At 44.2% G+C, this 27,445-nt stretch overlaps 1 protein-coding gene across 1 annotated transcript in view; it reads right to left on the bottom strand.

Annotated features, from left to right (window-relative positions):
* Positions 1-27,445, bottom strand: part of foxred1 (FAD-dependent oxidoreductase domain containing 1) — a 43,750-nt gene that overhangs the window by 11,012 nt on the left and 5,293 nt on the right. The window contains exons 2-8 of the mRNA XM_078198823.1: positions 20,723-20,943; positions 18,833-18,943; positions 13,438-13,556; positions 11,990-12,084; positions 8,828-8,929; positions 3,717-3,793; positions 1,407-1,567 (exon numbers count right to left, since the gene is read on the bottom strand). Of these exons, the coding sequence (XP_078054949.1) occupies positions 1,407-1,567; positions 3,717-3,793; positions 8,828-8,929; positions 11,990-12,084; positions 13,438-13,556; positions 18,833-18,943; positions 20,723-20,943 (886 nt within the window). The remainder of the gene's footprint in view (positions 1-1,406; positions 1,568-3,716; positions 3,794-8,827; positions 8,930-11,989; positions 12,085-13,437; positions 13,557-18,832; positions 18,944-20,722; positions 20,944-27,445) is intronic.

A 27,445-nucleotide genomic window follows, 5' to 3' on the forward strand; every position in this document is an offset into this window, starting at 1 on the left:
CCTGGGTGGGATTGTTGTCGGAGCAGACGCGATGGGCCAAATGGCCTCCTTGTGCACTGTAGGATCCTGTGATTCTACGAAGTAGGGAATTTTTTTTTTAAATGGGCAATATTTTGCAAGACAAATTTTAACTGTAAATGTAACCTGGGGTTAAGTTTTTTCTTGTTAATAAATGTTTTAATTTGATGTTTAGAATCCCAAAAGTAGGATTTATGGCCTCTGAATTCTATAAAACTCATCTTCTCATTGTCAGAATACAAAAAAAAAGTTGTGATACATGGGCCAAGGTTACCTTTTGGATTTGGTTTGATCCGGCAATTAACATCTGCCGGATCATAACAGTAAGAACATAAGAAATAGGAGCAGGAGTAGGCCATCTAGCCCCTCGAGCCTGCCCCGCCATTCAATAAGATCATGGCTGATCTGAAGTGAATCAGTTCCACTTACCCGCCTGCTCCCCATAACCCCTAATTCCCTTACCGATCAGGAATCCATCTATCCGTGACTTAAACATATTCAACGAGGTAGCCTCCACCACTTCAGTGGGCAGAGAATTCCAGAGTGTTTCTATTGATAAACTGCAGGGTGTCATACACATTAACCACATTCTCAACCTGCCCTGTCACCTTCAATTTGTGCATCTACAACCCCAGGTCCGTTTTCTCCTGTAATCCCTTTAGAATTGTATCCTTCATCGTATGTTGACATGTTTCCTGTTCTTCATACAAAAAGACATCCCACATTTGTCTTCATTAAACTTCCTTTACTAGCTGCCCGTCAATTCCACCAGCCTGCCCATGTCCTTTTGAAGTCTCACTAGCCTCCTCACAATTCACCACACTTCCAAGTTTTGGCATTCACAAATCTTGAAATAGAGTCCCGCACATCTAAGTCATTAACATTTAAAGAAAAGATACGGACCACTCTGTAAGGGAACTCTCTTACCTGTATATTCTTCTGGTATGAGAAACAACCATTCATCATTACTCTGTTTCCTAATCCTCAACTTTACATCCATGCTGCCACTGCCCTGTGTTTTTTTCCCATTTGGGCTTCAACAGGCAGTAACTAAAATAAATCAAATCGCTTTCCTTTGTGTCTCAGGCTAAGATCAGAAAGTGTCCATGCACGGAAATTACAAGCTGGAATCCGGTCTATCCCGTGCACCCAACTAGGTGTCTGTAGTTATTACTTGAGCTTATTATCATGCATGTGAGACTTTTCAGTGAATCGACTGGTGCAGCAGGCTTTGGCAAATAGAACTTCATTCACAACCAATGTTGCAATCCTTTATCATAGTGGAAAAACTGCAAACCGTGAAAAAAAATCTTTAATTTCTACAACAGATTGTTTCCTTAATGGTGCAGCCTTCCCTGGTCTGTAGTTTGCCACAATCATTTACTCACCTTTTTCTGGGCTCTACTGGGAGTTTTATGCCCTCCAAGGTACCTTCAGGTCCAGTACCAATCCCAATCATCTCTGCCACTTTGCCTGACCATGCTCCAGCCTCATTGATGATTAGCGCACACTCCACTGGCTGGTACTCCATGCTATTTGGCATCCGCACCTGTCATTCAGAAGACACAGCAAGGTTCAATACTAGTTCCTAACCCATCATTTGACTATAAACTCATTCCACAACCATATCAGCACATGCCAGATAGGATCAGCCCTTGGAGCACACACCAGGGAGCATCAACCCAAAGCTGTGCATGCAAGGGAACGTCAGTCCCAGCAGCGCACACTGGAAGCGTCAGCCCAAAGCAGCATACGCCAGGGAGTGTTAAATGCAAAATTGTTATTTAACAGTTGAGATTGGTTGCTCAGCACCTGTTATGACTCAGATAATTAAAAGCCTAGTTCCACCAGTTTGAACAAGAGTCAGTTTTTCAATAGGGCTTCTAACAGCAATGCAAGCGCAAAAAAAAGGAGAGTTTGCATCTGATTTCAATGAGTGCTGGCTTTGGAGGTGGTTGGGGCACGGGGTGGCCTCAGGGAACATATAGTGGAGCGAAGCGATAGACGACAACTTCAATGATACATGGCAAGTGTGGTAAATACCTGCAGTTAGTTCAGTGTTAGGGGCCTGGCTTAATGTTCGAGACTAATTGGCCAAGAGTGCAAACAGCAGCAGGACAAATAAATACTTAATGTATTTAATGTGCTAAACAGTACAAAAACTCATAACATTGTTTAACATAGTGCCATTGAATCCCTACAGTACGGAAGGAGGCCATTCGGCCCATCGAGCCTGCACCAACAACAATCCCACCCAGGCCCCCTCCCCGCACGTAATCCATGTATTTACCCTGCTAATCCTCCTGACACCATGGCCAATTAATCTAACCAGCATGGCCAATTAACCTAATCTGCACATCTTTGGACTGTGGGAGGAAACCTCAGCATCTGGAGGAAACCCACGCAGACACTAGGAGAATCTGCAAACTCCACACAGACAGTGACTTGAGGCTGGAATTGCACATGGGTCCCTGGTGCTCTGAGGCAGCAGTGCTAACCACTGTGCCACCATGCCACCCATTAGAATGTCCTAAGGCTTTTTGTAAGAGTATCCAGGTGACCAAAAGGAAGAGAGGTAGAGAGGCACAGAGGTTTAGAGACGGAATTTCAGAACTCAGGGCCAGGTACCTGAAAGCACATCAGTCAACAGTGGGGAATGAAAACCGGGCATGCATCACAGCAAAGTTCAGCACTCAAGATCTTTCAAACGTTCAGTCTCAAATGTCATCCCTCAGAGGTGCTGAGAGCTGGCTAAATACTTCTCCATAGTAAAGAGTTACAAGAGATTCTCTCACTCATCACTCAACAGATATTTGGGATACAGCTTTCATTCTACATTGTGCTCAGTTCTGGGAAGACCTCAGGGCATATTTGATAAAACAAAAAAAAACAAAGTCAGCAGGTAACTGAGTCACACAATAAGCTGATGCCATGGCTCTATAGGACATGCTTCTGGTATTCATTTTGCTGTACCATTTTAAATTTCTACAACCATATTCTCTCCGGAAGACAACAATTAAAATCTTGCAAGGTAGAACAGGTGCCCCCAATATCCAAATCTGAGCAGGCCAAGGGGAGGTTTGGAAAGGAGGTCAAAGTAACTGCTCCAGTTTCACACACTTTCCCAACCATGTAGCTACTTGGTTAGTTACAGACTGTCTTAATCACACACTGATCTGGGGTGGAGTGGGGTGCAGACCCCATTTAGAGTACTATGCTCATTTCTGAGAAAGGATGCAAAGTCTGGAGGGCAGCAGTGCAAATTCACCAGCATGTTAGGGCTAAAAGATTGCAAAGACAAGTTGGTTTTTTTGCCTTGACTGTAGGAGATGAAGGGGTGATCCAGTTGAGGTGCTTAAGGGGATTGGCAGGTTTGATAGACAGGAACAGAGTCCTCAGGTGGTAGAGTCCAGAACAAAGGGTTACAACCTCAAAATTAATGCTAGGTCATTTAGGGGTGATGTCAGGTAGCATTTCTTGACATAAGTCATGGAAATCTGGAACTGCCTGCCCCAAACTATTCTGGCCAGATGGAGATTGATAGATTTTTTTGATAGGCATTTAGAGTTACACAACCAAATCAGGTAAATGGAGTTAAGATGGAGATCAGCCAGGATTGAAATGAATGGTGGAACATGCTGAGTGGCCTATTCTTGTTGCTAAGAAGAAGCTGGAGTAGGTTACCACTGGTCTCATACATTGACATGGTGAATCCTTTTCAGTGAGACGCTCCTGCCATCATCTGTTTGCATCTCTCTGGTTGAATGTTGAAAACCTGCCGGAATATAGAGATTAATACAAAATCTTACCAAGTAGTCTACAACAATATTGGTATATACAGTAGCTCCATGTGTTGGCCCAGTTGAAGGCTCTGCTGTTAAATCAAGCCACGTTTACACTGAACTGGTAGAAATAAAAGCCTGCAAGGTGAGGATGTGTATCCTCAAGCTTCTCCTGTAAAATCAAAGTCCTTTGTTTTTGAAAAAGGCCTGGTCAGAGTGGCCTGGGTATCTTTCCTATGTTCTTGTCCACTTGTTTTGTAAACAGAATAGCATAACTATGAGATGGGGCCCACATAATTTCATCAACACTACTGATGTATTTTCTTAAAAGTTTAATGTCACAGCTTACAAGGTAGATAAGGGTTTGAAAGGTCATTTGGTCTGCCTTAGTTAATCAGTATAGAAAGAATCTACAATGGATGACATTGAAAGTCAGAATTTGTGTATGCTTAGTTGGCAAGTCTGTTGGGATTGACGTGACATGTATAACATATATAGTGGAACACGGTGAATAAGCTGGGTTTTAACACCTGCTAGTGATCACTTTTCTGGTCTAGAAAATGATTGCAACCACCAGGCTACCTCACAAATGAAAGATAGGTAGCATCTAAGCAGGAAATCATAGAAATCATAGAAACCCTACAGTGCAGAAGGAGGCCATTCGGCCCATCGAGTCTGCACCGACCACAATCCCACCCAGCCCTACCCCCACATATTTTACCCGCTAATCCCTCTAACCTATGCATTTTTAGAATTCTAAGGGGCAATTTTTAACCTGGCCAATCAACCTAACCCGCACATCTTTGGACTGTGGGAAGAAACCGGAGTACCCGGAGGAAACCCACGCAGACACGAGGAGAATGTGCAAACTCCACACAGACAGTGATCCGAGCATCGAACCCGGGACCCTGGAGCTGTGAAGCAGCAGTGCTAACCACTGTGCTACCGTGCCGCCCACAGGAAGGAATGCCAGCAGTCCAATATCTCCGACTGTCTGTAGACTGTAGGATAGTATGTACCAACTGATGGTATTACCATCTCAGGACAGTTTGAGTTCAAATAAAGTGAAAAAAATCATAAAATATATCATGAGTGATTCAACAGGAAGTTTAAAATATTTTGCAGGAAATAAGTGAAACAGCTTACAACGGATGCCAAAACCAATATTTTATTCTAAATGCTTTCTCACAATGTTGTCCCAATGTTGTCCTAACCTCACATAAACCGTGCATTGAAGAAACTCAAAACAGCAGCACCGTTTCAACGTGTGCTGCATTTCGAAGTAAATCAAAGATCATAGAATCCTTACTGGGTGGCACTGTGGTTGGCACTGCTGCCTCACAGCGCCAGGGACCCAGGTTCAATGAGTTTCTTCAATGTTTCGTGTTTTCTTTCATCCATTATCCTGTGCAAAATGTCCTGTGTTCACTCAAAGTCTGACACTGATTGTAAATTTTGTCCTCCAATCTGAGCTTGTGTTCCCATAACCTCACTGTTACAGATTTATCTGAATTTTCATATATACCTTTCACTGCCTGAAACACACGTCCTTATAGTTTGCAGACCTGCTGATAAGACACTAAAGTATACAATTTAAATAACTGCTCTGACTATTGGCGTTAATTTGCTTTGAAACTGAATCGTGGAGTGATAGTAGTAAGCTCCATTATATCCCATAAGCTTAAAAGCAGCCATACAAAGCTCAAGATCACAATTTCCAGTTTGTTCTGGGAGATGAGGGGGTGCTACAACGAGCCCCGTGACCAGAGGATGAGGGAAATCATTATTGATGGCCGTGTCCATTATCCAATGAGCTCTGCTGAAACTGAACGTGAATGGATGTCAGACAAGGTTCTGATGCTATTTCGTTCGTTGTGGGGCTTGGGCTACATACAAAATAGCCATTTTTAAAATATTCATTCATGGGATATGGGTGTCACTGGTTGGCCAGCATTTAATGCCCATCCCTAGTTGCCCGAGGACAGTTGAGAGTCAACCACATTGCTGTGACTCTGAAGTCACATGTAGACCAGACTGGGTAAGGACGGCAGATTTCCTTCCCTAAAGGACATTAATGAACCAGATGGGTTTTTCCAACAATTGACAATGGTTTCACGGTCATCAGTAGATTCTTAATTCCAGATATTTTTTTATTGAATTCAAATTCTGCCATCTGTCGGGGCGGGATTCGAACCTGGGTCCCCAGAACATTAGCTGAGTTTCTGGATTAATATTCTAGTGATAATACCACTAGGCCATCTCCTTCCCAAGCAAATGGGAGGAACAAACTTTAAACAATGATGGAGGGAGAAGGAATAATATTCGCTCCATCCCTGCTTTGGGCCTGCGTGTGTCGTAAGACACACTGAGCTTCCAGCCCCTCCATCAGAGCCATGCTGACACCATCCAGTGTGCTGTGAATAGCATCCTATGTGCTGATGGAAACAACCAGCTGGTCCACCAAATCTGTCCAATAACGTCATGGTGCAATTCACACCATCAAGACTCCTCCCAACCCCATCCCCACCAGTCTCAATCACCTGGGAGAAGCAAAACAATGTAGGTGGGGGGAGGAGCTTTGGCGAATTCAGTAACAGCCTGTATTTCTAAAGCACCTTTACAAAATAAAACATTTCGAGAGGTGAGAATTGGTGGGCAGGGATCAAGAAAGGGGTTTGAACACAGCGATTAGCACTGCTGCCTCACAGTGCAAGGGACCTGGGTTCGATTCCTGGCTTGGGTCACTGTCTGTGCGGAGTCTGGACATTCTCCCCTTGTTTGCGCGGGTTTCCTCCCACAGTCCGAAAGGCGTGCTGATTAGATGCATTGGCCATGCTAAATTCTCCCTCAGTATACCTGAACAGGTGCCAGAGTGGGGCGACTAGGGTATTTTCACAACTTCATTGCAGTGTTAATGTAAGCAAACTAAGAGTGTGCAGAAATTGGGGGGGGTGGAGAAAATGAGATCGAGGAAGAAGTTGAAAACCAGGACTCTGCTGGAAGCCTATACAGATCAGCAGACACAAGAGTGATGGACAACTTGCTGCCAAATCAGGATAACATTAATGGTCAAAAGAATCTGGGAAATTTCTTTGATTGCTGAAGGCAGTTAAACAAGTTGCAAAAGAACATAATCAGCAGGAAACTCATCCAGCTTCCTGTCAAATATTTAACCTAAATCAGTACTCATTGCACAAATCAGCAACTTGTTCAGATGATTAATAAACTTCTGTGAGAAGAACAGATCTCTGATATCTAACTTAGTTCGATGCTTACACAACGTACAGGCTCGACGAGATCGGAAATTCCCGACCGAGGTCAACGGCGATTTCCGTTGTCGGACATTTGTCCACTCCGATCCGTGGCGGGTGAGGTGCTGGAGTTCCGGCCAATGAATTTTTCCACAGGAATCAAATTAACCCTTTAATCATTGTAAAGACTTCAATCAAATCTTCTCAAAGTGCACATTTTTCTGGACGAAAATCCTCATCTCTCTGCAACAGGAGAGAGTATCCAACCCCTTGAGCCTGGTTTCACTACTTGTTTGATTAGCATCTTCACTCTGCCTTGGCTCCATAATTCTTTATTCATTTGCCTATTAAAAATCGCTTTTGAAATTTTCCATTCACCCCCAGCCTCAAAGCACTTTGGGAAGAAAATCTCAGATTTCCATTATCCTTCCTGTCGAAGTGCTTTCTGGTAACATCCCTGAACATGCTTCATTTTAAAGATTAATTTGATTGGGATTGTAACTGTTAGTTTGTAAGATATTATTCTGATTCAGAAGACTGTGATTTTAAATGTGAAATAGATAAAAGAAAGTTTGGATAGACTATCAGATTGGCTTGGAGTTGCAAATCAAATGGGGAGTCCTACTGTTTTTCTGGGATGATGGAGAGAGGTATTAACACCTAGAAATATTGTGGCCTCTGAATATCTCAAAGAGATGGGCGGTCTGTAAGCATCTCAGGAGAGAGTTTGAGGTTCCAGCATTTTCTGTTTTCACTTAAAATGAGTTCTGTGCAGTTTTTCTTTGTGCCCATATCACCGAGGTCTCAATTCCCATGGGAAAGGGATAGTTTATATATATATATTTTTTTTAAATGGACTCTGCATCCATTGTTTATTCGACATTAGTCAGTGAAAAATGGGAAATGTTAATGTGGTGGGGTCATAGAGAGAAACAAAGGTTTTAAAGTACCCACGTACTTTTCAGACCAAAGTTGGGTTCAGATTTAAAGATAAAGTTAAAGATAATTAATTTGTATTTCTTTCTGGAACAGGCGATGTGCGTCATGTTGCCATGGAGATGGGCAATTTAAAGGTCAGTATGTGTCTGGAGCAACTTGAAGGTGGCAGAGAATCTGCTAGATTAAACGATCAGGAGCAGAGGACCATGAGGAACTGATTTAGAGATACTATGCAAGGATGCAAGTGAGGTTCATGTTCAGGATGGGGAAATTCAAACTCTTGAGATGTTGAAGTGGGGCTGGAGGATTCAGCTGGTTGGAAGCTAGTGGAAGAATCTCCAAGAACCCCATCCCAGAGATTTGAGCACAAAATACTCTAGTGCAGCATTGGGGAATTGATGCACTGATAGATGCCTTTCAGATAAGAAATTAGACCAAAGCCCCACGTATCCCCTCAAGCAGTCGTAAAAGATCCCAGTGCACTGTTTCAAAGAGGAGTCGGATAGTTCTGCCCAATAGTCCGGCCAATATCCCTCAACAAACATCTTAAAAAAAGATCATTCATCTTGTTGCTGTTTGAGGGATCAATTTGTGCACAACCCGGTTGCCATGTTTACTACATTAAAATAATGATACTTAATTAGTCATGAAGCATGTTGGGCAAGAGGTTGTGAAAGAAGCTACTTAAGTCTAATTATGTTAATGACAGAGGACCAAACCTGGTACGGTTTAATGTGCTAATCGACTCATTCTCCTTTTGAGTTCAGCCAGTTGAAAGTTCTCCATCTGTACTAAGAGGGATTGCAAAATCAAAACGTTTACATGTCAGCTACTCACCTACCACCTCTCCATGGCAATGGTACACGCCCATTGATATCGCCTTCCTACGGAATGCATTCAGCAGCAGCCAGGGATCAAACCAGCCTTCGTTCTCCAGACCTGCACCACAGAGCACAAGGAGATCAGCAGCTAACAGGCAAGATCAGGCTGCCTGTATATTAATTTTGGTAGAGTATCTTATCCATTCATATTCTAAAGGGTGATTGACCACATCCCGATGTCAGTCTGCAGCAGTTAGACTTCAATCCTTAAGCTCAGATGCAATTATAAAATATAAATTAAAAGTTAATATAATCTAAAATGCATGTCAGAAGCTCCAAGGCACTGGATATTGCAAAGGCTATGGTCCCTAACAAAATCCTAACAATAGTATGGAGGACTTCTGCTTCAGAACTTGTTCATCTTTAACTAAACTGTCCCATTACAGCAACAACATTGGCATCTACTCAACAATGCGGAAACTTCTCCAGATATGCCCTGTCCAGAAAAAGCTGGACCAATCAATCCTGCCAATTACTACTCCATAGCCAACCCATGATCATTAACAAATTGATGTAAGGTGTCATCAACAGTGCTATAAAGTGGCACTTCACCAGCAATAACCTGCTCTGTGATGCTCAGTTTGGGTTCCACCAAAGATCCTCAAGAGGCCAGAATTTGAGGAGCCTAGTTAGTTTGGAGATTTGTCGGGCTGGGGAGATTACAGTGATAGGGAGGGGGAAGGTCATGGAGGGATTTATAAGAATATTAAAATCAAGATGTTGTTTGACCAGAAGCTTAGAGTAGCAAGCACAGGGTGATAAGGGAACAGGACTTTATCCGAGTTAAGACACAGACACCAGATTTTGATGGCCTCAAGTTTAGAAGGTAGAATGTTAGAGAACAGCCAGGAGTGCATTGGAATAGTCATGCCTCAGGAGTAATAAAGGCATGAATGAGGGTTTCAGTAACAAATGAGCTGAGATACAGCTGAAACTGGGTGATGCTATGCAAGCGGATATAGTCAATCTTAATAATGGCACTAATAAGAGGTTGGAAGCTCATCTCAGGGTTAAATGTAACACCAAAGTTGGGAACAGATTAGCTATCTAAATCAGAACACAAATTCATTGGCATCAACTTGAGATATTTACAAATTATTGGTAACATTGACTTCAAAAGCTATAGTGTGATTTAAGCTAAAATATTTCCATTTTTGTATTAATAGATTTGTGATGGGAGTCAAACTATCTTCTAAAATTCGGCAGAAATGACCGACCTGTACCATTTGTATTTCACTTCAATGCTAAATAAACAGACTGTACCCATTTTATACAGGAACAGGCCCATAACCACCAGTATTGTACCAGAACGATGGCAGACTTGTACCCACAAATACTTCACCCTAATGTATGCAACTCAAAGTCCTCTCCAGATGCAGCCTAAGCTCAGAAGGGCAAAAACTGTAATTGTGCTGATAGTTGTTTTTCGTAGCTTAACTGGACAAAGTATAAAAACATAATGGTCATTTTTAAGCTTCACTGAAATGCCAATGACAACACAGCAGCGTGGTTAAGGTTACAATTAACCATGCCCACGGCAATAACAGTTCTTATAATTTTAGGTGGCTCTCCTTGAGAGAACAGATCTTAACATAGATTAAAGTAAGCATATTGCTCAGGTTACCAACAATCTCTGCCAGTCCAACATCAGAATTGCTGTGCCCAAGGACAGAAAGCATAAATTTTGAGCACAACCCAGAGACAGCCTTAGTACGAACAGCCTATCCATGATGTTTCTATTATAAACTTTGACTTTAGGAGACCAAACCGTAGCCCTCTATAGTGATTACAACTTTATGATTTTGAATTTTGCGCTTAATTTACTGTTCATAATTTGTTGTTTAATAAAAATCTAACTTACTGGCATGGTTCTGGCAGTTATGGAGTTCCAGCACAGACTCGATGGCCACATAGCTCTGTGATCTTTACTATAATTACCAATATTAATCTTATGGCGACATTGACTGCATGCTTTCTGGTACTAACATTAACACATCTGTGTTGTCTTTGCTCTGTGATGTCTTTGGTCCAGTGTTCTACTTTTGCATCCAGTTATGCAGCACAATCCACAGCGATCCAATTCAGGGAACCCGTCAATTGAAGTGATAGTTTGCAATCCAAGTCTCAATGTGCGCTTAGTGGTGAAGTGGATGGGGAAGATCTTTCTGATAGCTTGCCTCTGATGTGAACTCCGTACCAAGATTACTCAACACATGTCAGACATATCAGAGATATAGTGCAGAATTTAGCATCTGTTTGCTCTACATATTCAGAGCTTGGTGGTAGAATTTGGATTTCCATTGGCGGTGAAGCATTTTTTGTGACAACCTGAAGAACAGATGCTCAGCAACACTCACCGCGTATGAAAACAAGATCGAGTTTCCCAATGCAACATTCAAAAATGTAACAAACCAGGTGATTTAATTCGGGTAAAGAAACGCACTAGCTAGATTAAGAGTAATGGAACAGATTGTGGAGAGGGGTGGGGGGGGGTGTGAGGCTAAAGGCATCAAAGCTTTCACTGCAGAAGTGACGTTGTAGTGCAAATGGGTAAAGGGCTCGAAGATAAAGGCAAAATACAGCAGATGCTGGAATCTGAAACAAAAACAGAAAATGCTGTAAAAACTCAGCAGGTCTGACAGCATCTGTGGAGAGAGAATAGAGCCAACGTTGGGAGTCAGGAAGAAGGGTCACCCCAACTCAAAACATTGGCTCTATTTTCTTTCCACCAATGCTGTCGGACCTGCTGAGTTTCTCCAGTATTTTCTGTTTTTGTGTAAAGGAGTGTAAAGGACTCGCCTATCTGCTGGCCATATTGGTACGATGTTTGAGTAGCCATGTGCTTATTGTGACCAGAGCATAAAACTGTTCTTTATGAGCACTTATTTCACTCAAAGACTACAGACTGGCTGATATAGGGAACAGAAATACCGTGTTTAAGGGCCACACATCTGAGGATGGGCGATCAGATGGATTGAGATAGAGTAACCGCTGTCTGCCTGAAATCACACCATTATGCAGCAGTATATTTCACCGAATACAAGAGAGTCACCATTTACTTTTGAAATGATTCAACTCTTTTTAATTATTAGTCAGATATTCTTCATATGGCACTCACCATATGAAGCTACAACAACCCCCTCTGTGTTGATCCACGGGAATTTCCTTTGTATCTGCTGAGGTGTTAGCAGAGTGACAGCTGCTCCCTCAGCCCTAAAGGTTGGAAACAATAAGTTAACCTTTTCTTTCTCATTTAGACATTAGCCAATCCCTTTTCCTCAATGATTAGCACACACTTTTCCTCCTACAGCTTGGTGACCAATGCACAAGCCTCCACCAAGGGGACAGTACAAGCAAATACTTGCTACCGACCCTGGAGATTGGCTCCGCTGATAGAATCCTTACAGTGCAGGAGGCCATTTGGTCCATCGAGCCTGTACCGACAACAATCCCACCCAGGCCAAATCCCCGTAACCCCACGCATTCACCCCGCTAATTCCCCTGACACTTGGGGGCAATTTATCATGGCCAATCAAGCTAACCCGCACATCTTTGGACTGCGGGAGGAAACTGACCCAGGCCGGAATTGAACCCGGGTCCCTGGCGCTGTGAGGCAGCAGTGCTGACCACTGTGCCACCGTGCTGCCCTTAGTTTCCTCTTCCCACGAACAAGTGAAAATCTGACATTTAACTCTCACTTTCCCACAATGATGTGGCTAATGTTGAAAACTCAACAAAGCATCAAAAAAACTTGTATCCACCTGATTTTGTGGCATAGAGTGAGCTGTGAGCTGCACAATCCTCGAAGCACTCCCTCCTCACCATACCCTATATACCCTTGGAAGGAGGGAGAAATAGCCAGTTGGCCATTTTAAAGCTGAGCAAGCAAATGTAGCACCTGACCATGGTTACTACCTATTAACCCTTCAAGAGAGTGTCACAGTGGTTGGCACTGCTGCCTCACAGTGCCAGGGACCCGGATTCGATTCCTGCCTTCGGCGACTGTTTATGTGGAGTTTGCACGTTCTCCCCATGTTTGCGTGGGTTTCCTCCGGGTGCTCTGGTTTCCTCCCAGTCCAAAGATGTGCAGGTTAGGTGGATTGGCCATGCTAAATTGCCCCTTAGTGTCCCAAATGTGTAGGTTAGATGCATTAGCCATGATAATTGCGCAAGATTATGGGGATAGGGCATAGGGTGGGCCTAAGTAAGATGCTCTTTTGAAGAGTTGGTGCAGACTTGATGAGCCGAAGGCTTCATTCTGCATTATAGGGATTCTATGGTTCTATCGCTCCCAATATAAATATCAAGTGAGGGTGGGATTGGGCTTAGTTTGGATCCTTATGATTTAATAGTCTACCAATACCTGGTTTGTGGGCTCACGTAAGAACAAGCAATTGGAAGAGGCACAGGAGGGAATTGGATTACTACATAAAGAATCACTTTTTCAACCAAGGATGAGAAAATTGGAAGAAAAAATCTTAGAAAATATACTTCATTCTTGTTATTTAATTTTCTTGAAATCCATGAATGGCAGGAATTTCAAATCTTAGCTTTCAAATATCTCACCTTTGAATTCGATAATTTTCCTCCAAAATCCCACTCTGTTCCTTCCCAGCCAGAAATAGATAACCTGAGGGATTGAACTGGATATCGACAGGGTCCTCGTTCAGCACATTTAAGTGTTCCTGTTAGATAGACATGGAGTGAACTTTAACTTCTGGTCAATGTTCTACTCCCACCAACCCTACTGAAGACCCCATTCATTTGGCACATAAGGAAGCTTACCACCATTAAAACCAAGGGCTTCCTCTGATTATTTAATGGCTGCAACATTAAAGCCAAGATAGGTACAAATTAACATGTGTACATTTGTCCAAGCCAATGAAAATGGGATTATTCTCAATAGTTTTGCAGTCAACAATACTGGCAAAAAAGTAATGAACTTGCATTTTATCACATCTTTCACAACCTCAGACTCTTGATGCTTCGAGTGGATAGGGAACTTAACAGAAAGTCTTAGAGTCTGCCACCCTGCAAAGTCACTCCAACATGTTCATTTTAGCCTTCTTGCTGCAATTGGCTATGCTCCTTCTCCAGGAAGATTAATGGACAACAAAGCTGTGGAGAATGCAAAGGGCTATGATGGTGCAGGAGCCATTTCCCAGGCCGTATTGTAAAACTTCTCTTGATTTATCAAGACACCGGAAACAATGCTCATACATGCCAATAATAGGTTCCATGATGGCTTGGATAGCTGGTTACTGCACCCGAGGTCAGAACGTGTGTGGGGCTAGCACAGAGATGTCGGAGAGTGTAGCTGCTGCTTCCCAACAGCCATCCAAATACATCCATATAAGGGGGAATGCCTAGAGACAATCAACGTGCCCTTTAATTTTATTTTTGGATTGTGCAAGCAATGTATTTAAGTACACGGCGCCTTTAATTTTGTGTGGCTTCCCACGTGTGGCCTGTGCAGGAACTTTCAGGATCAGTTAAATAATGGCCACTCCCAGGGAAACATCCATCTGATCCAGCACTGATGCTCACAGAAGAGTTGCACACTCCTGGAGTGGCAGCCTTTACACCTGATTAAAGTATAGCAAACATGTAGGAGGAGCACATAGAGGATTGTGGCTGCCATTAATGGCTTTCTGAATTCTTGGAATCTGTGAAAAGTGCAGTGTCCTCTCAGACCGTTAGCAGTTGTCCATTGGAAACATAATAAATATTGCTTGTTCCAGTAAACAAGGCATCAGTCACATGTGTACGTGTAGATTGTGTTGAGGCAGCTCAGAATGCTCCTGAGGCATCAAGCCTGTGCTGAAGTTGCCTTTTCAGACCGGCTGTGATCTGGCTATGGTTTGGAGGTTTGATTCCTGAGTATAGTAATAAAATGCACATCGTATGAAATACTGTACAAATGTTTTACATATTCATTAGAGGCGTGGCAAATTTGCAAGTCTCTGCCATTGTAAGAAAGTCATAGATTTCCACAAAGATTTTGTGGGAAGGTACATCCGGATTCCTCTAGGAAAACATCACCTGCCCTACATATCTACGCTGCTCTTCCTCATTGTCATCCAAAAATTCCCATAAAATACAAAATTTTAGGCAAATAAGTAAACATTGGAGCACCAAAAACCCACAGCAGAAAGACTTAAGGAATTGGTCAAGCAAAATGAAGCTTACAAAAAGGTCCACAAATCCACATGAAATATAATTGATAAGAACATTGTTATTTTGCTCTGTTTTTTTAATCTTACAGCTTGTAGAACTATAGCCCATTCTATATGGGTGAAATCAACATTGATTGAACTCCCATGTCCAAACCAGGTGACTGTGGTAGAGTCCCCCTCAGATGTCTATTGCTGCCCATTGTATTGTAAAGAAACTCTCAACTCCAAATCAGTTCATGTTGATACAGGTAGAGTGAAAGCCAATCCTCGTGAGTCATGGCTCACCATTCTAACATCACTTCCACATACAATCCTCATTCATACTCAATCTGCATTTTTATAATTTACACACCATTGACAATGTTTACTTGGTCTAATCCTCATTCATGCATGTGATTTCCACAACATAAAATATTCCCTTCAAAACCACACAATTGAAGCGGTTCAATAAAATAAATCCCAACTAAATTAAACTGTTAATTAAGATGATTTGTGTTGCCCAAACCTATCAGCTTTACTTTAGAGCAGTACAGACTTGCAAGCAGCCTGACAGAGATTTATAAAATAATGGGAGGGCTGGATTGTGTGCCCAACGATAAGATTTTCCAGTTTGACTTTTTTTTTTGTTGTGTTTCGCTGTTTAGACCAGCAGTTAGCTCTCATCACTAACAGACCTTGAAAAGTTGGTGGTGAGCCGACTTCTTCTACCGCAGCAGTCCATGTGGTGTAGGTACACCCATGGTGCTGTTGGGGAGGGACTTCCGGGATTTTGGCCCAGCGAAAGTGATGAAACAGCGATATAGTTCCAAGTCAGGATAGTGTTTGGCCTGGAGGAAAACTTGCTGGGGGTGGTGGTCCCTTTCATCTGCTATCCTCGTCTGTACAAGTGTTGGAGGTCCCAGGTTTGGAAGGTGCTGTTGAAGGAGACTCGGCCAGTTGCTGCAGTGCACCCTGTCGATGGTACACACTGCTACCACTGTGCATCAGTGGTGGAGGGAATGAATGCTTAAAATAGTGGATGGGGCGCCAATCAAGCGGGTTGCATTGTCCTGTCAAGCTTGGGGCTGCACTCATCCAGGCAAGAGGGGAATATTCTAAATCACACTGTTAACTGGTGCCTTGCTGATGGTGGACTGGCCTTGGGAAGTGATGGGTACAGCTCAGTGGTAGAGCATGTGACTGCAAATCAAGAGGTCCCTGGTTCAAATCTGAGTGCCTCCTTCAATGATTGGCTGGCATGATGTTTCAGGCACAGTAGTTAGCACTGCTGCCTCACAGCGCCAAAGACCCGTGTTCGATTCCCGGCTTGGGTCACCATCTGTACGGAGTTTGCAAGTTCTCCCCATGCCTGCGTGGGTTTCCTCCGAGTGCTCCGGTTTCCTCCCACAGTCCAAAGACGTGCAAGTTAGGTAGAGTGGCTGCAATAAATTGTCCCTTAGTGGCAGGAGGATTAGAAGGGTAAATATGTCGGATTGCGGGGATAGGGCCTGGGTAGGATTTTCGTCGGTGCAGGCCTGAAGGGCCGATTGTCCTCCTCCTGCACTAGAAATTCTATGATAAAATGTTACTCGCCACAGGACTTCCAGCCTCTGACCTGCTCTTGGTACCTTGGTATTGACCTGCTAATGGTATTTGTTACCAAATAAACCTGTTGGACTTTAACCTGTTGTTAAAACTGTTACTGTGTTTACCCCAGTCCCACGCCGGCATCTCCACATCCTGCTCTTGCAGACACAGCATTTATATGTTTCGTCCAGTTCAGTTTCTGGTCTATGGTAACCCCAAGATGTTGATAGAAGAGGATTCAGCAATGGGAATGCCCTTGAATGCCATGGGGGAGAAGGTTAGATTCTTTCTTGTTGGAGCTGGTCATTGCCTGGCACGAATGTTACTTGCTACTCATCAGCCCAAGCCTGAAAGTCATCCAGGTAATCCTGCATACAGGCAGAGATAACTGCAGTATCTGAGGGGTCATGCATGATGCTGAACATTGCTGGGGATACCAGGAGACATGGCTTTAAACTATGCGCATATAGGAATAGATTAGATGGTGCTTTTTTGTGAAAATACTACTGACTGGTATGGTGGCTGCAAACACCCTGCCTGCCTTCAAAGTGGGGATAGGGGTGCAGGAATGGCTGGACCAGTTCTTAGCTGGGATAGAAGTTGCTTCTTATGTGGATTAATAAGTACAGTACATATGTAACAACCTGACCTCCAGGACTAGCTTTGATTCTGGAGGGGATCAGAAAGGAACCTTCCAGTGTCTTTAATGTTCCTTGGTTTTTACCCTTTTGTTTTGCTTCTCCCAGGAGGGTGCCTGACTGTGTGTGGCGGTGCAGGAGGTATGGGGCTCTGGTAGGAAGTGTCTAATCACAATGCTCCAGCACCAGGATTGCATGGTAGACTTAATGGACCAGCTAATATTTCCCTGCCTGTCATTTTAATGTATTTGCATGTATTAAGGTTATCAGATAAAATGTTGGCCAATGATCCTGATCAGCTTTTAATTTTCATTGGGCTCAAATTTTGGGAGTTATCTGTTGATGAAGGTGCAGATCAATCTTAATATTGAGGAAAAAGATACATCTCAAAAAACCATAGCCCTCTATTCAAATACAGCAAATGCCAAGCTGCAAACCTAAAAGCACTTTTGTCCATTGTGGGACCGGATTCAAAATGCACAGGGACAAAAAAAATAACAAAAATTAACCACTGTCTGATAAACTTGATACTTGGCTTGCTCCAAGACAGTTACTGTAATGAGCTATTTTATGCTAAACGCTGTGTTACTAGTCATTTACTTTGGGACTAAAGCCTAGAAAATACTTTTGATCCTCATTTGCAGGCGACAGTTGAGTGTATTTTGCTGCAGTTCATTTGTACGCCACGATCAGAGGGACGTGTGGCGAGTGTTCAGGACCTGGAACACTGAGCAGTACTTGCTACTTTACCAGTCAAATCTGACACAGTAACATAATCAGACCAAAGACAAGATATAGCACAGAGCATGAATTTAAGAAGTGTTTAGCCATAAGGCTGAGTACACTGCCAGTGCATTGCAGAAAAGTAAAGTTTATTTATTAGTCACAAGTAGGCTTACATTAACACTGCAATGAAGTTACTGTGAAAATCCCCTAATCGCCACACTCCAGCACCTGTTCAAGTACACGGAGGGAAAATTTAGCATGACCAATGCACCTAACCAGCATGTCTTTCGGACGGAAACCGGAGCACCCGGAGGAAACCCACACAGACACAGGGTGAATATGCAGCCTCCGCACAGATGTGATCCAAACCAGGAATCTAACCTGGGTCCCTGGCGCTGTGAGGTAGCAGTGTTAACCACTGTGCCGTCCCTACAGAATTATACAGATTGGGGAAATTAAGTTTCTATTCCTCGTCCATACCAAATCATCTGATCTCATGGATGGCTGTTGAAGTATAATTAGTGGCCAGGGCAGAGGTAAAGAAATCAGGGTCAGAGTTCATGCGAGAAAGGCTCAGGCTCAACTCAGACAGTGTCAAATATTCTTCCAATACTCACTGTCTGGACTCAGAAGATTTTGTGGGCATGGTTGCATTACCTGTAGAGCTGTGGCCCTGCACAAGTCTACAAGCAGAGCAGAGAAAATAGATGGCCGAAAAGAGGAAGTTGCCAAAGCTTTTTTTTCCCCAAAAAGGTTTCCAGTCTTGGAATCCACCAGTAGACTTTCAACCTCCAAGAAACCATTCAAAAACACTAAGCAGCAACTAGCTATGTGAGGAACCCAAACTGCCCATACCTGTATATTGCGAAGAAAGTGGGCAGACTCAATGGACAGGTGGATGTTTTCTGGCAGAGAGAACTGCTGGCGAATTCCTCCTACTGATAAGACAGTAGATGCTTTGGCGTACTGTGTGCAAAAGAAAATAAATTAGCGAGAGACATTCAGTAAAACACTATCATGTGTAAACTAGTGTCACAGAATGTCATTGTATCTATCCGTTGTGCCACACTGACACTAAAAAGTTTTCCTTCATTATGTTATTGCGTCAACCAGTGGGTCCAAGTGAAGATACCACATTACTCCAGAGGAGGATAAAAACATGTAGAAATAAAAACAGCAGAAGTTCAACTTTCCTTTCAAACCCAAATTACTCCATTCTTTAAAAGAATGTGCTTACATCCCTGGCTTTGAGTGAAGCCCAGACAACAGAACAAGTTTCCCGTCTCTACTTGGGTTTGAGGCAATTTCAATCTACTTCCTTGTAAGTGCATGTCCAAAGCACGAACTATTTGTAATTTGTTAAACTCTGAAGGGGATTAAGACCCAACATAGCATCAAGTCCATATTGCAATCCCATAAAAATTGCAGTTCCACACCAATGAAGGTCCTACAGAGGCTATGTAGAAGAAAGGTTATCCTGCATTGCTCTTAGACAAAGCGGTGAGATTATACACATATAGAGAACAAGTGCGGAGGGAATTTACTGAAATGCATCAGGTAAGAGTGAGGTGGAGAGATTAGAGAAGCTGTTTGCTTCAGAACATGAGGGTTTGAGGACATTTTAAGAGGGTTGTTCAAAATGATGATAGAGAGAAACTATTTTCACTGGCTGAGAGGTCCTATGAGGAAAGGCTGAGCCTATTATCATCGAAGTATATCATAAGAGGTGATCTTATTGAAATAGACAAGATTCTTCGGGGTTTGACAGGTTGCTGGGATAATGTTTCCTCTCATGGTGGAACCTAGAACTAGGAGCAGAAAGTATAAACAATGAGTCTCCCATTTAAGATGGAGATTGGTTTGAGTGTCTTTGGAATTCTCTTCCACAGAAGGCAGTGGTGGGTGGATCATTCAATATATTCAAGGCTGAGTTAGGCAGGTTTTTTGGTTGACACGGGAGTCGAGAATTATAGATTCAGGCAGGAATGTGCAATTAAGGTTACAATCAGAAACAAGCGGTTTAAAATAATTGCCTAGAGAATTGGGGGTGTTGGGGGAAAAGATCATGTGGAGATGACAAGAAGTTCACTTTACAATGACGAGTTATGAATGTAATGCAGGGTGGCACAGTGGTTAGCACTGCTGCCTCTCAGCGCCAGGGACCCGGGTGCTCTGGTTTCCTCCCACAGTTCAAAGATGTGCAGGTTAGGTGAATTGGCCATGCTAAATTGCCCCTTAGCATAAGGGGGCTTAGCAGGGCAAATACGTGGGGTTACAGGGATAGGGCTTGGGTGGGATTCTTGTTGGTGCAGGCTCGATGGGCCGAATGGCTTCCTTCTGCACTGTAGGGATTCTATTTGAAAGGGTGGTGGATGTAATTTCAATAGGGTAAATAGAAAATTTGCAAAGTAATGAAGGAAGAACTGGGGAGCTGGACTAATTTATTAACTCTTCCAAAAAGCCAGCAGAGAAAGAATGGCCTCCTGTTCTACAGGGTTCTATGAAACTTAAAAAGGTTACAACAGAATACAATACAGAGAGCATAAAATTAAGCTGAAATGAAATCCAAAACCAAAGGATAAAGAGCAGATGTAGCCCCAACAGTGCTTACACTTTTATTTTACAATCAGGGTTATAGATTAGAGTTATAACACAGAATGAAATCTATCATGGTATTTTTCCTTTTAATATTAGTGTTTGTTTGGCCCAGCAAGATAATCACTCCCTTGCTGGGAGTCTACTCACTGTTGGGTCTCTCTCTACCACCACCACTCGGACCCCTTCCCGGATTGCCTCTTTCTTCTTCAACCAGTAAGCAGTGGACCACCCAAGAACTCCTCCGCCCACGATGACAATGTCAGCCCACTCGGGAGGCAGCCCGGGAGTCTGGTGCACTGGACTCCAGCCACTGCCAGGGAGCACTTCCTTCACTTTCCGCCTGAATTTGGCAAACTCCTTTTCTAGATCTAGAACAGAGACAGAAGAGTTTTTAAAGGGCTGTTGATAGCTAGCAAAGGAAACACTAGTGTACCAAACACATTACTACCAAACCTTCTCCTGTCATTACCCAACACCCATGTACATTTGGGTAGCATGCGGTTGTTTGAAGGCAAGAAGTTGGGGGTGTGGAGATGGCCTTGGCAAGATGTTAGTCTTCATTGATAACATGTTGAAGGCTCTGGAGAAGATGTCGTAGCTTGTCCGCTCCGGGGAAGTACTGGACGACGAAGGGTACTCTGTCCGCCGTGTCCCTGGAGGTTGGTGCGGTTTTTCGCTGTGGCGCGTCGGAACTTTCAGTCGATGAGTCGAGCGCCATATTCTGTTCTTATGAGGGCATCTTCCAGCGTCTGTAGGTATCTGTTGCGAACCTCCTCATCTGAGCAGATCCGACCAAAGAACACACCCGTCAACTCAACAGACTGATCAAGACCTTTGATCCGGATCTTCAGAGCACCCTCCGTGCTCTCGTCCCACGTACTCCCCACGTTGGAATGCTTGGTTGGGATGCTTAGCGAGTAATTCAGAGATCCAGGTTAATGGGAACAGGAGGCCATTCAGCCCTTTGAGCCAGCTCTGCCAATGAGATCATAGCTGATCTTTTCCCGCAACACCATTTTCCTGCACTATCCCCGTCTCCCTTTACGTTCTTAAATCTATCAATCTCAGCCTTGAACATGCTCAATGACTAAGTCCCCACACTCCTCTGGGGCAGAGAATTCCAAAGATTCAGCACCCTTTGAGTGAAGAAATTCCTCCTCATCTCAGTCCTAAACAGCTTGCCCCTTATGCTGAGATTATGCCCCCTGGTTCCAGATAACCTTGATGTGGAGATGCCGGCATTAGACTGGGGTAAGCACAGTAAGTCTCACAACACCAGGTTAAAGTCCAACAGCTTTCGGAGTGTCGCTTCTTCTTCAGGCGAGTGAGGAGTTGTGTTCACAAACAGGGCATATGTCGACACAAACGCAATTTACAAGATAATGGTTGGAATGCGAGTCTTTACAGGTAATCAAGTCTTAAAGGTACAGACAATGTGAGTGGAGACAGGTTAAAGAGCACAGGTTAAAGAGGTGTGTATTGTCTCCTGCCAGGACAGTTAGTGAGATTCTGCAAGCTCCGGCAAGTCGTGGGGGTTAGATCGTGTGACATGAACCCAAGTTCCCGGTTGAGGCTGTCCTCATGTGTGCGGAACTTGGCTATCAGTTTCTGCTCAGTGATTCTGTGTTATCGTGTGTCTTGAAGGCCACCTTGGAGAATGCTTACTCGAAGATCAGAGGCTGAATGCCCGTGACTGCTGAAGTGTTCCCCAACAGGAAGAGAACACTCCTCCTGGTGATTGTTGAGCGGTGTTCATTCATCCGTTGTCTTGGCGTCTGCATGGTCTCCCCAATGTACCATGCCTCGGGACATCCTTTCCTGCAGCGTATCAGGTAGACAACGTTGGCCGAGTTGCAAGTGTATGTACCGTGTACCTGGTGGATGGTGTTCTCACATGAGATGATGGCATCCATGTCGATGATCCGGCACATCTTGCAGAGGTTGCTGTGGCAGGGTTGTGTGGTGTTTTGGTCACTGTTCTCCTGAAGGCTGGGTAGTTTGCTGCGGACAATGGTCTGTTTGAGGTTGTGCGGTTGTTTGAAGGCAAGAACTGGGGTTGTGGAGATGGTCTTGGCGAGATGTTCGTCTTCATCAATGACATGTTGAAGGCTCCGCAGCTTCTCCGCTCCAGGGAAGTACTGGACGATGAAGGGTACTCTGTCCGCCAGGTCCCGTCTTTGTCTTCTGAGGTGGTCAGTGCGGTTTTTCGCTGTGGCGCGTCGGAACTGTCGATCGATGAATTGAGCGTCATATCCTGTTCTTATGAGGGCGTCTTTCAGCATCTGGAGGTGTCTGTTGCGATCCTCCTCATCTGAGCAGATCCTGTGTATACGGAGGGCTTGTCTGTAGGGGATGGCTTCTTTAACGTGTTTAGGGTGGAAGCTGGAGAAGTGGAGCATTGTGTGGTTATCTGTTGGCTTGCAGTACAGTGAAGTGGCCGAGGTGACCGTCCTTGATAGAGATGCGTGTGTCCAAGAATGCAACTGATTCCAGACAGTAGTTCATGGTGAGTCTGATGGTGGAATGGAACTTGTCGATGACATCATATAGTTGTTTCAGTGATTGTTCGCCATGAGGCCAAAGGAAGAAAATGTCATCGATGTATCTAGTGTATAGCATCGGTTGAAGGTCCCGTGCGGTGAAGAAGTCTTGTTCGAACCTGTGCATGAAGATGTTGCCATATTGAGGTGCTAATTTGGTCCCCATGCCTGTTCCGTGTGTCTGGATGAAGAACTGGTTGTTGAAGGTGAAGACATTGTGGTCCAGGATGAAGCGGATGAGTTGTAGAATTGCATCTGGAGATTGGCAGTTGTCGGCATTGAGTACTGAGGCAGTTGCAGCAATGCCGCCATTGTGGGGGATGCTGGTGTAGAGTGCCGAGACATCCATTGTGACGAGGAGTGCTCCTGGTTCAACTGTTCCATGTGTGCTGAGTTTCTGTAGGAAGTCCGTAGTGTTGCGACAGAAGCTGGGGGTTCTTTGCATAATAGGTTTCAGGATGTCCTCGACGTAGCCGGAGACGTTCTCACACAAGGCCCCATTGCCTGATACGACGGGACGGCCGGGTGTGTTGGCCTTATGTATTTTCAGGAGGCAGTAGAGATCTCCAATGCGGGGAGTACGTGGGACGAGAGCACGGAGGGTGCTCTGAAGATCCGGATCATAGAATCATAGAATCCTACAGTGCAGAAAGAGGCCATTCGGCCCATCAAGTCTGCACCAATCACAATCCCACCCAGGCCCTATCCACATAGTTACCCACTAACCCCTCTAACCTATGCATCCCGGGACACTAAGGGGCAATTTAGAATGGCCAATCAACCTCGCCCGCACATCTTTGGACTGTGGGAGGAAACCGGAGCACCCGGAGAAAACCCACGCAGACACAGGGAGAATGTGCAAACTCCACACAGACAGCGACCCGAGCCGGGATTCGAACCCAGGTCCCTGGAGCTGTGAAGCAGCAGTGCTAACCACTGTGCTACCGTGCCGTCCAAAGGTCTTAATCAGTCTGTTGAGTTGAAGGGCGTGTTCTTTGGTCGGATCTGCTCAGATGAGGAGGTTCACAACAGACACCTACAGACGCTGGAAGATGCCCTCATAAGAACAGAATATGGCACTCGACTCATCGACTGAAAGTTCCAACGTGCCACAGCGAAAAACCACACTGACCTCCAGGGACACGGCGGACAGAGCACCCTTCGTCGTCCAGTACTTCCCCGGAGCGGACAAGCTACGACATCTTCTCCGGAGCCTTCAACATGTTATCAATGAAGACTAACATCTCGCCAAGGCCATCTCCACACCCCCAACTTCTTGCCTTCAAACAACCGCACAACCTCAAACAGACCATTGTCTGCAGCAAATTACCCAGCCTTTAGGAGAACAGTGACCACGACACCACACAACCCTGCCACAGCAACCTCTGCGAGACGTGCCGGATCATCGACATGGATGCCATCATCTCACGTGAGAACACCATCCACCAGGTACACGGTACATACTCTTGCGACTCGGCCAACGTTGCCTGATACTCTGCAGGAAAGGATGTCCCGAGGAATGGTACATTGGGAAGACCAGGCAGATGCCATGACAATGGATGAATGAACACTGCTTGACAATCACCAGGCAGGAGTGTTCTCTACCTGTTGGGGAACACTTCGGCAGTCATGGACATTCAGCCTCTGATCTTTGGGTAACCGTTCTCCAAGGCGGCCTTCACGACGCAGAATCGCTGAGCAGAAACTGAGAGCCAAGTTCCGCACACGAGGACGGCTTCAACCGGGATCTTGGGTTCATGTCACACTATCTGTAACCCCCACGACTTGCCTGGGTTTGCAAAATCTCACAAACTGTCCTGGCTGGAGACAATACACACCTCTTTAACCTGTGCTTAACCCTCTCTCCACGACATTGTCTTACCTTTAAGACTTGGTTACCTGTAAAGACCTGCATTCCAAACATTATCTTGTAAATTGAGTTTGTGTCTATATATGCCCTGTTTGTGAACACAACTCCTCACTCACCTGAAGGAGTGATACTCTGAAAGCTTGTGCTACCAAATAAAGCTGTTGGGACTTTAACCTGATGTTGTGAGACTTCTTACTGTCCAGACAACCTGCCACCCCTACCAAAGGAAACTTTTTCCTGCACCTACTCAATAAGAATTTTCTATGTTTGAATAAGATCACTTTACATTCTTCGAAACCCCAAGGCCCAGTCTATTTAATCTTTCCTCATTGTAATTATGAGTCAATCCCTCCATTCGAGAAATTAATTTTGTGAACCTTTGATACACCCAGGGGACAGGGATTCAGATCCCATCACAGCAGCTGATGGAACTTGAATTCAGTTCATGATTCTGGAATATAAAGCTAGTATAACCATGAAGCCATCAATTGTTTTTAAAACCCATTTAGTTCAGTAATGTTCTTCAGGGAAGGAAATCAGCACTGCTTACCTGATCGGACACATGACCCCTAGACCCACAGCAATGTGATTGGCTCGTAATTACTGGCTCTGGCAAGTCACTCAATTCAAGGGCAATTGATAATGGCCAACAAGTGCAGGCCTTGCCAATGACACCCACATCCCATGAAAGAATAGCAACATCGGAATTAGAAGAAGTAGACAATTCAGCCTTTCGATTCTGCTCCGCCATTCCATCAGATCATGCTTGATCTCTCCCTTGTCTCAAATCTACCTCCCCACCTGTTCCCTATATCCCTCTTTTTTATTCAGAACATATCTATCTCCTTCTTGAAACCATTCAATGATTCAGGCTCCACAGCGCTATGAGACAGCGAGTTCCACAAATGCACCACCCTCTGAGAGAAGTAGTTCCTCCTCAACTCAGTTTTAAATCTACCGACTCTCAACCTATACCTGTGACCTCTTGTTCTAGATTGCCCCATTAGAGGAAACAATTGGTCTACATTTACTTTATCAATCCCTTTTAAAATTTTATAAGTTGGGGGTGTGGAGATGGCCTTGGCAAGATGTTAGTCTTCATCGATAACATGTTGAAGGCTCCAGAGAAGATCCCATTCCAATCTCCAGCGAGTACAAGCTCAAACTGTTTAATCTCTCCTCATACGTCAACCTCCTCATCCCCAGAATCAATCTGGTGAACTGTCTCCAATGCCACCACATCCTTCCTCAAATAAGGAGACCAAAACTGGACACAATACTCCAGATGTGGTCTCACCAACACCCTGTACAATTGCAACAACACTTCTCTACTTTTATACTCCAGAATAAAGAAAAAGAAATTCCAGCAAGAGGTGATAAAGAACTTGAGCCAATTTTACCCTCCTTGACTTAAGGAGGCTGAGGTCAATGATAACCCCCAATATTGTTGCCCTGGCTAGAAGCAGCTAAGTAAGAAGTCTCACAACACCAGGTTAAAGTCCAACAGGTTTATTTGGTAGCAAATACCATAAGCTTTCAGAGCACTGCTCCTTCGTCAGATGGAGTGGAAATGTGCTCTCAAACAGTGCACAGCGACACAACATCAAGTTACAGAATTCGGATTAGAATGCAAATCCGTAAAGCCAGCCAGGCTTTAGAGATTTGCATTCTAATCAGTATTCTGTAACTTGATGTTGTGTTGCTGTGCACTGTTTGAGAGCACATTTCCACTCCATCTGACGAAGGAGCAGTGCTCCGAAAGCTTATGGTATTTGCTACCAAATAAACCTGTTGGACTTTAACCTGGTGTTGTGAGACTACTTACTGTGTTCACCCCAGTCCAACGCTGGCATCTCCACATCAGAAGCAGCCAACTCAGTACTAATCAGGGGTCAAACCTGAATGTTCCAGTTATAAACTGAGCAGTGCAATTATCAACTGAGCTGGCAGGTGATGGGGTTTATTTTTTAAAATCAGTAAGCTATCAAAGTTTAAGTTGGAGCATATTTCAAAAATTGTTGCTGACCAGATTGGAAAGCTCATGGCAAATGTATGCTGCAGACGGATTGAGAGTCATTGATGGCATAGGAGGAGATAATTAGGACCATGAAGTCCAAGCCTGCTCTCCGTGGGGTAATGCAGTTAGTCCCACTCCCATGCTCTGTCCGAGTCAATCCTTTTGGCCAGGTTCATTTCCTACAAGTGCCCATCCAATTTCCTTTCAAAATAAATGGTACCTTGCACTTTATTGCCACTTAATAACTGTTCCAAGAGACTTCATAGGTGTTTTATCAAACAACATGTGACACCAAGCTACAAAGGGGATAGATATTAGGTCTTGCTTGCTCAAAGAGGTAGGGTGTAAGGAGTACCTCATGGTACTGAGATTTAGAGGGGGTTTTCAAAGTATAGATAGGGCCTCAGCACAGCCACCAGTACCACAATGAAAATCAAGGATGT

Source organism: Mustelus asterias, chromosome 27, assembly GCF_964213995.1.
Source record: "Mustelus asterias chromosome 27, sMusAst1.hap1.1, whole genome shotgun sequence".
In the NCBI taxonomy this organism is placed as follows: Eukaryota; Metazoa; Chordata; class Chondrichthyes; order Carcharhiniformes; family Triakidae; genus Mustelus; species Mustelus asterias.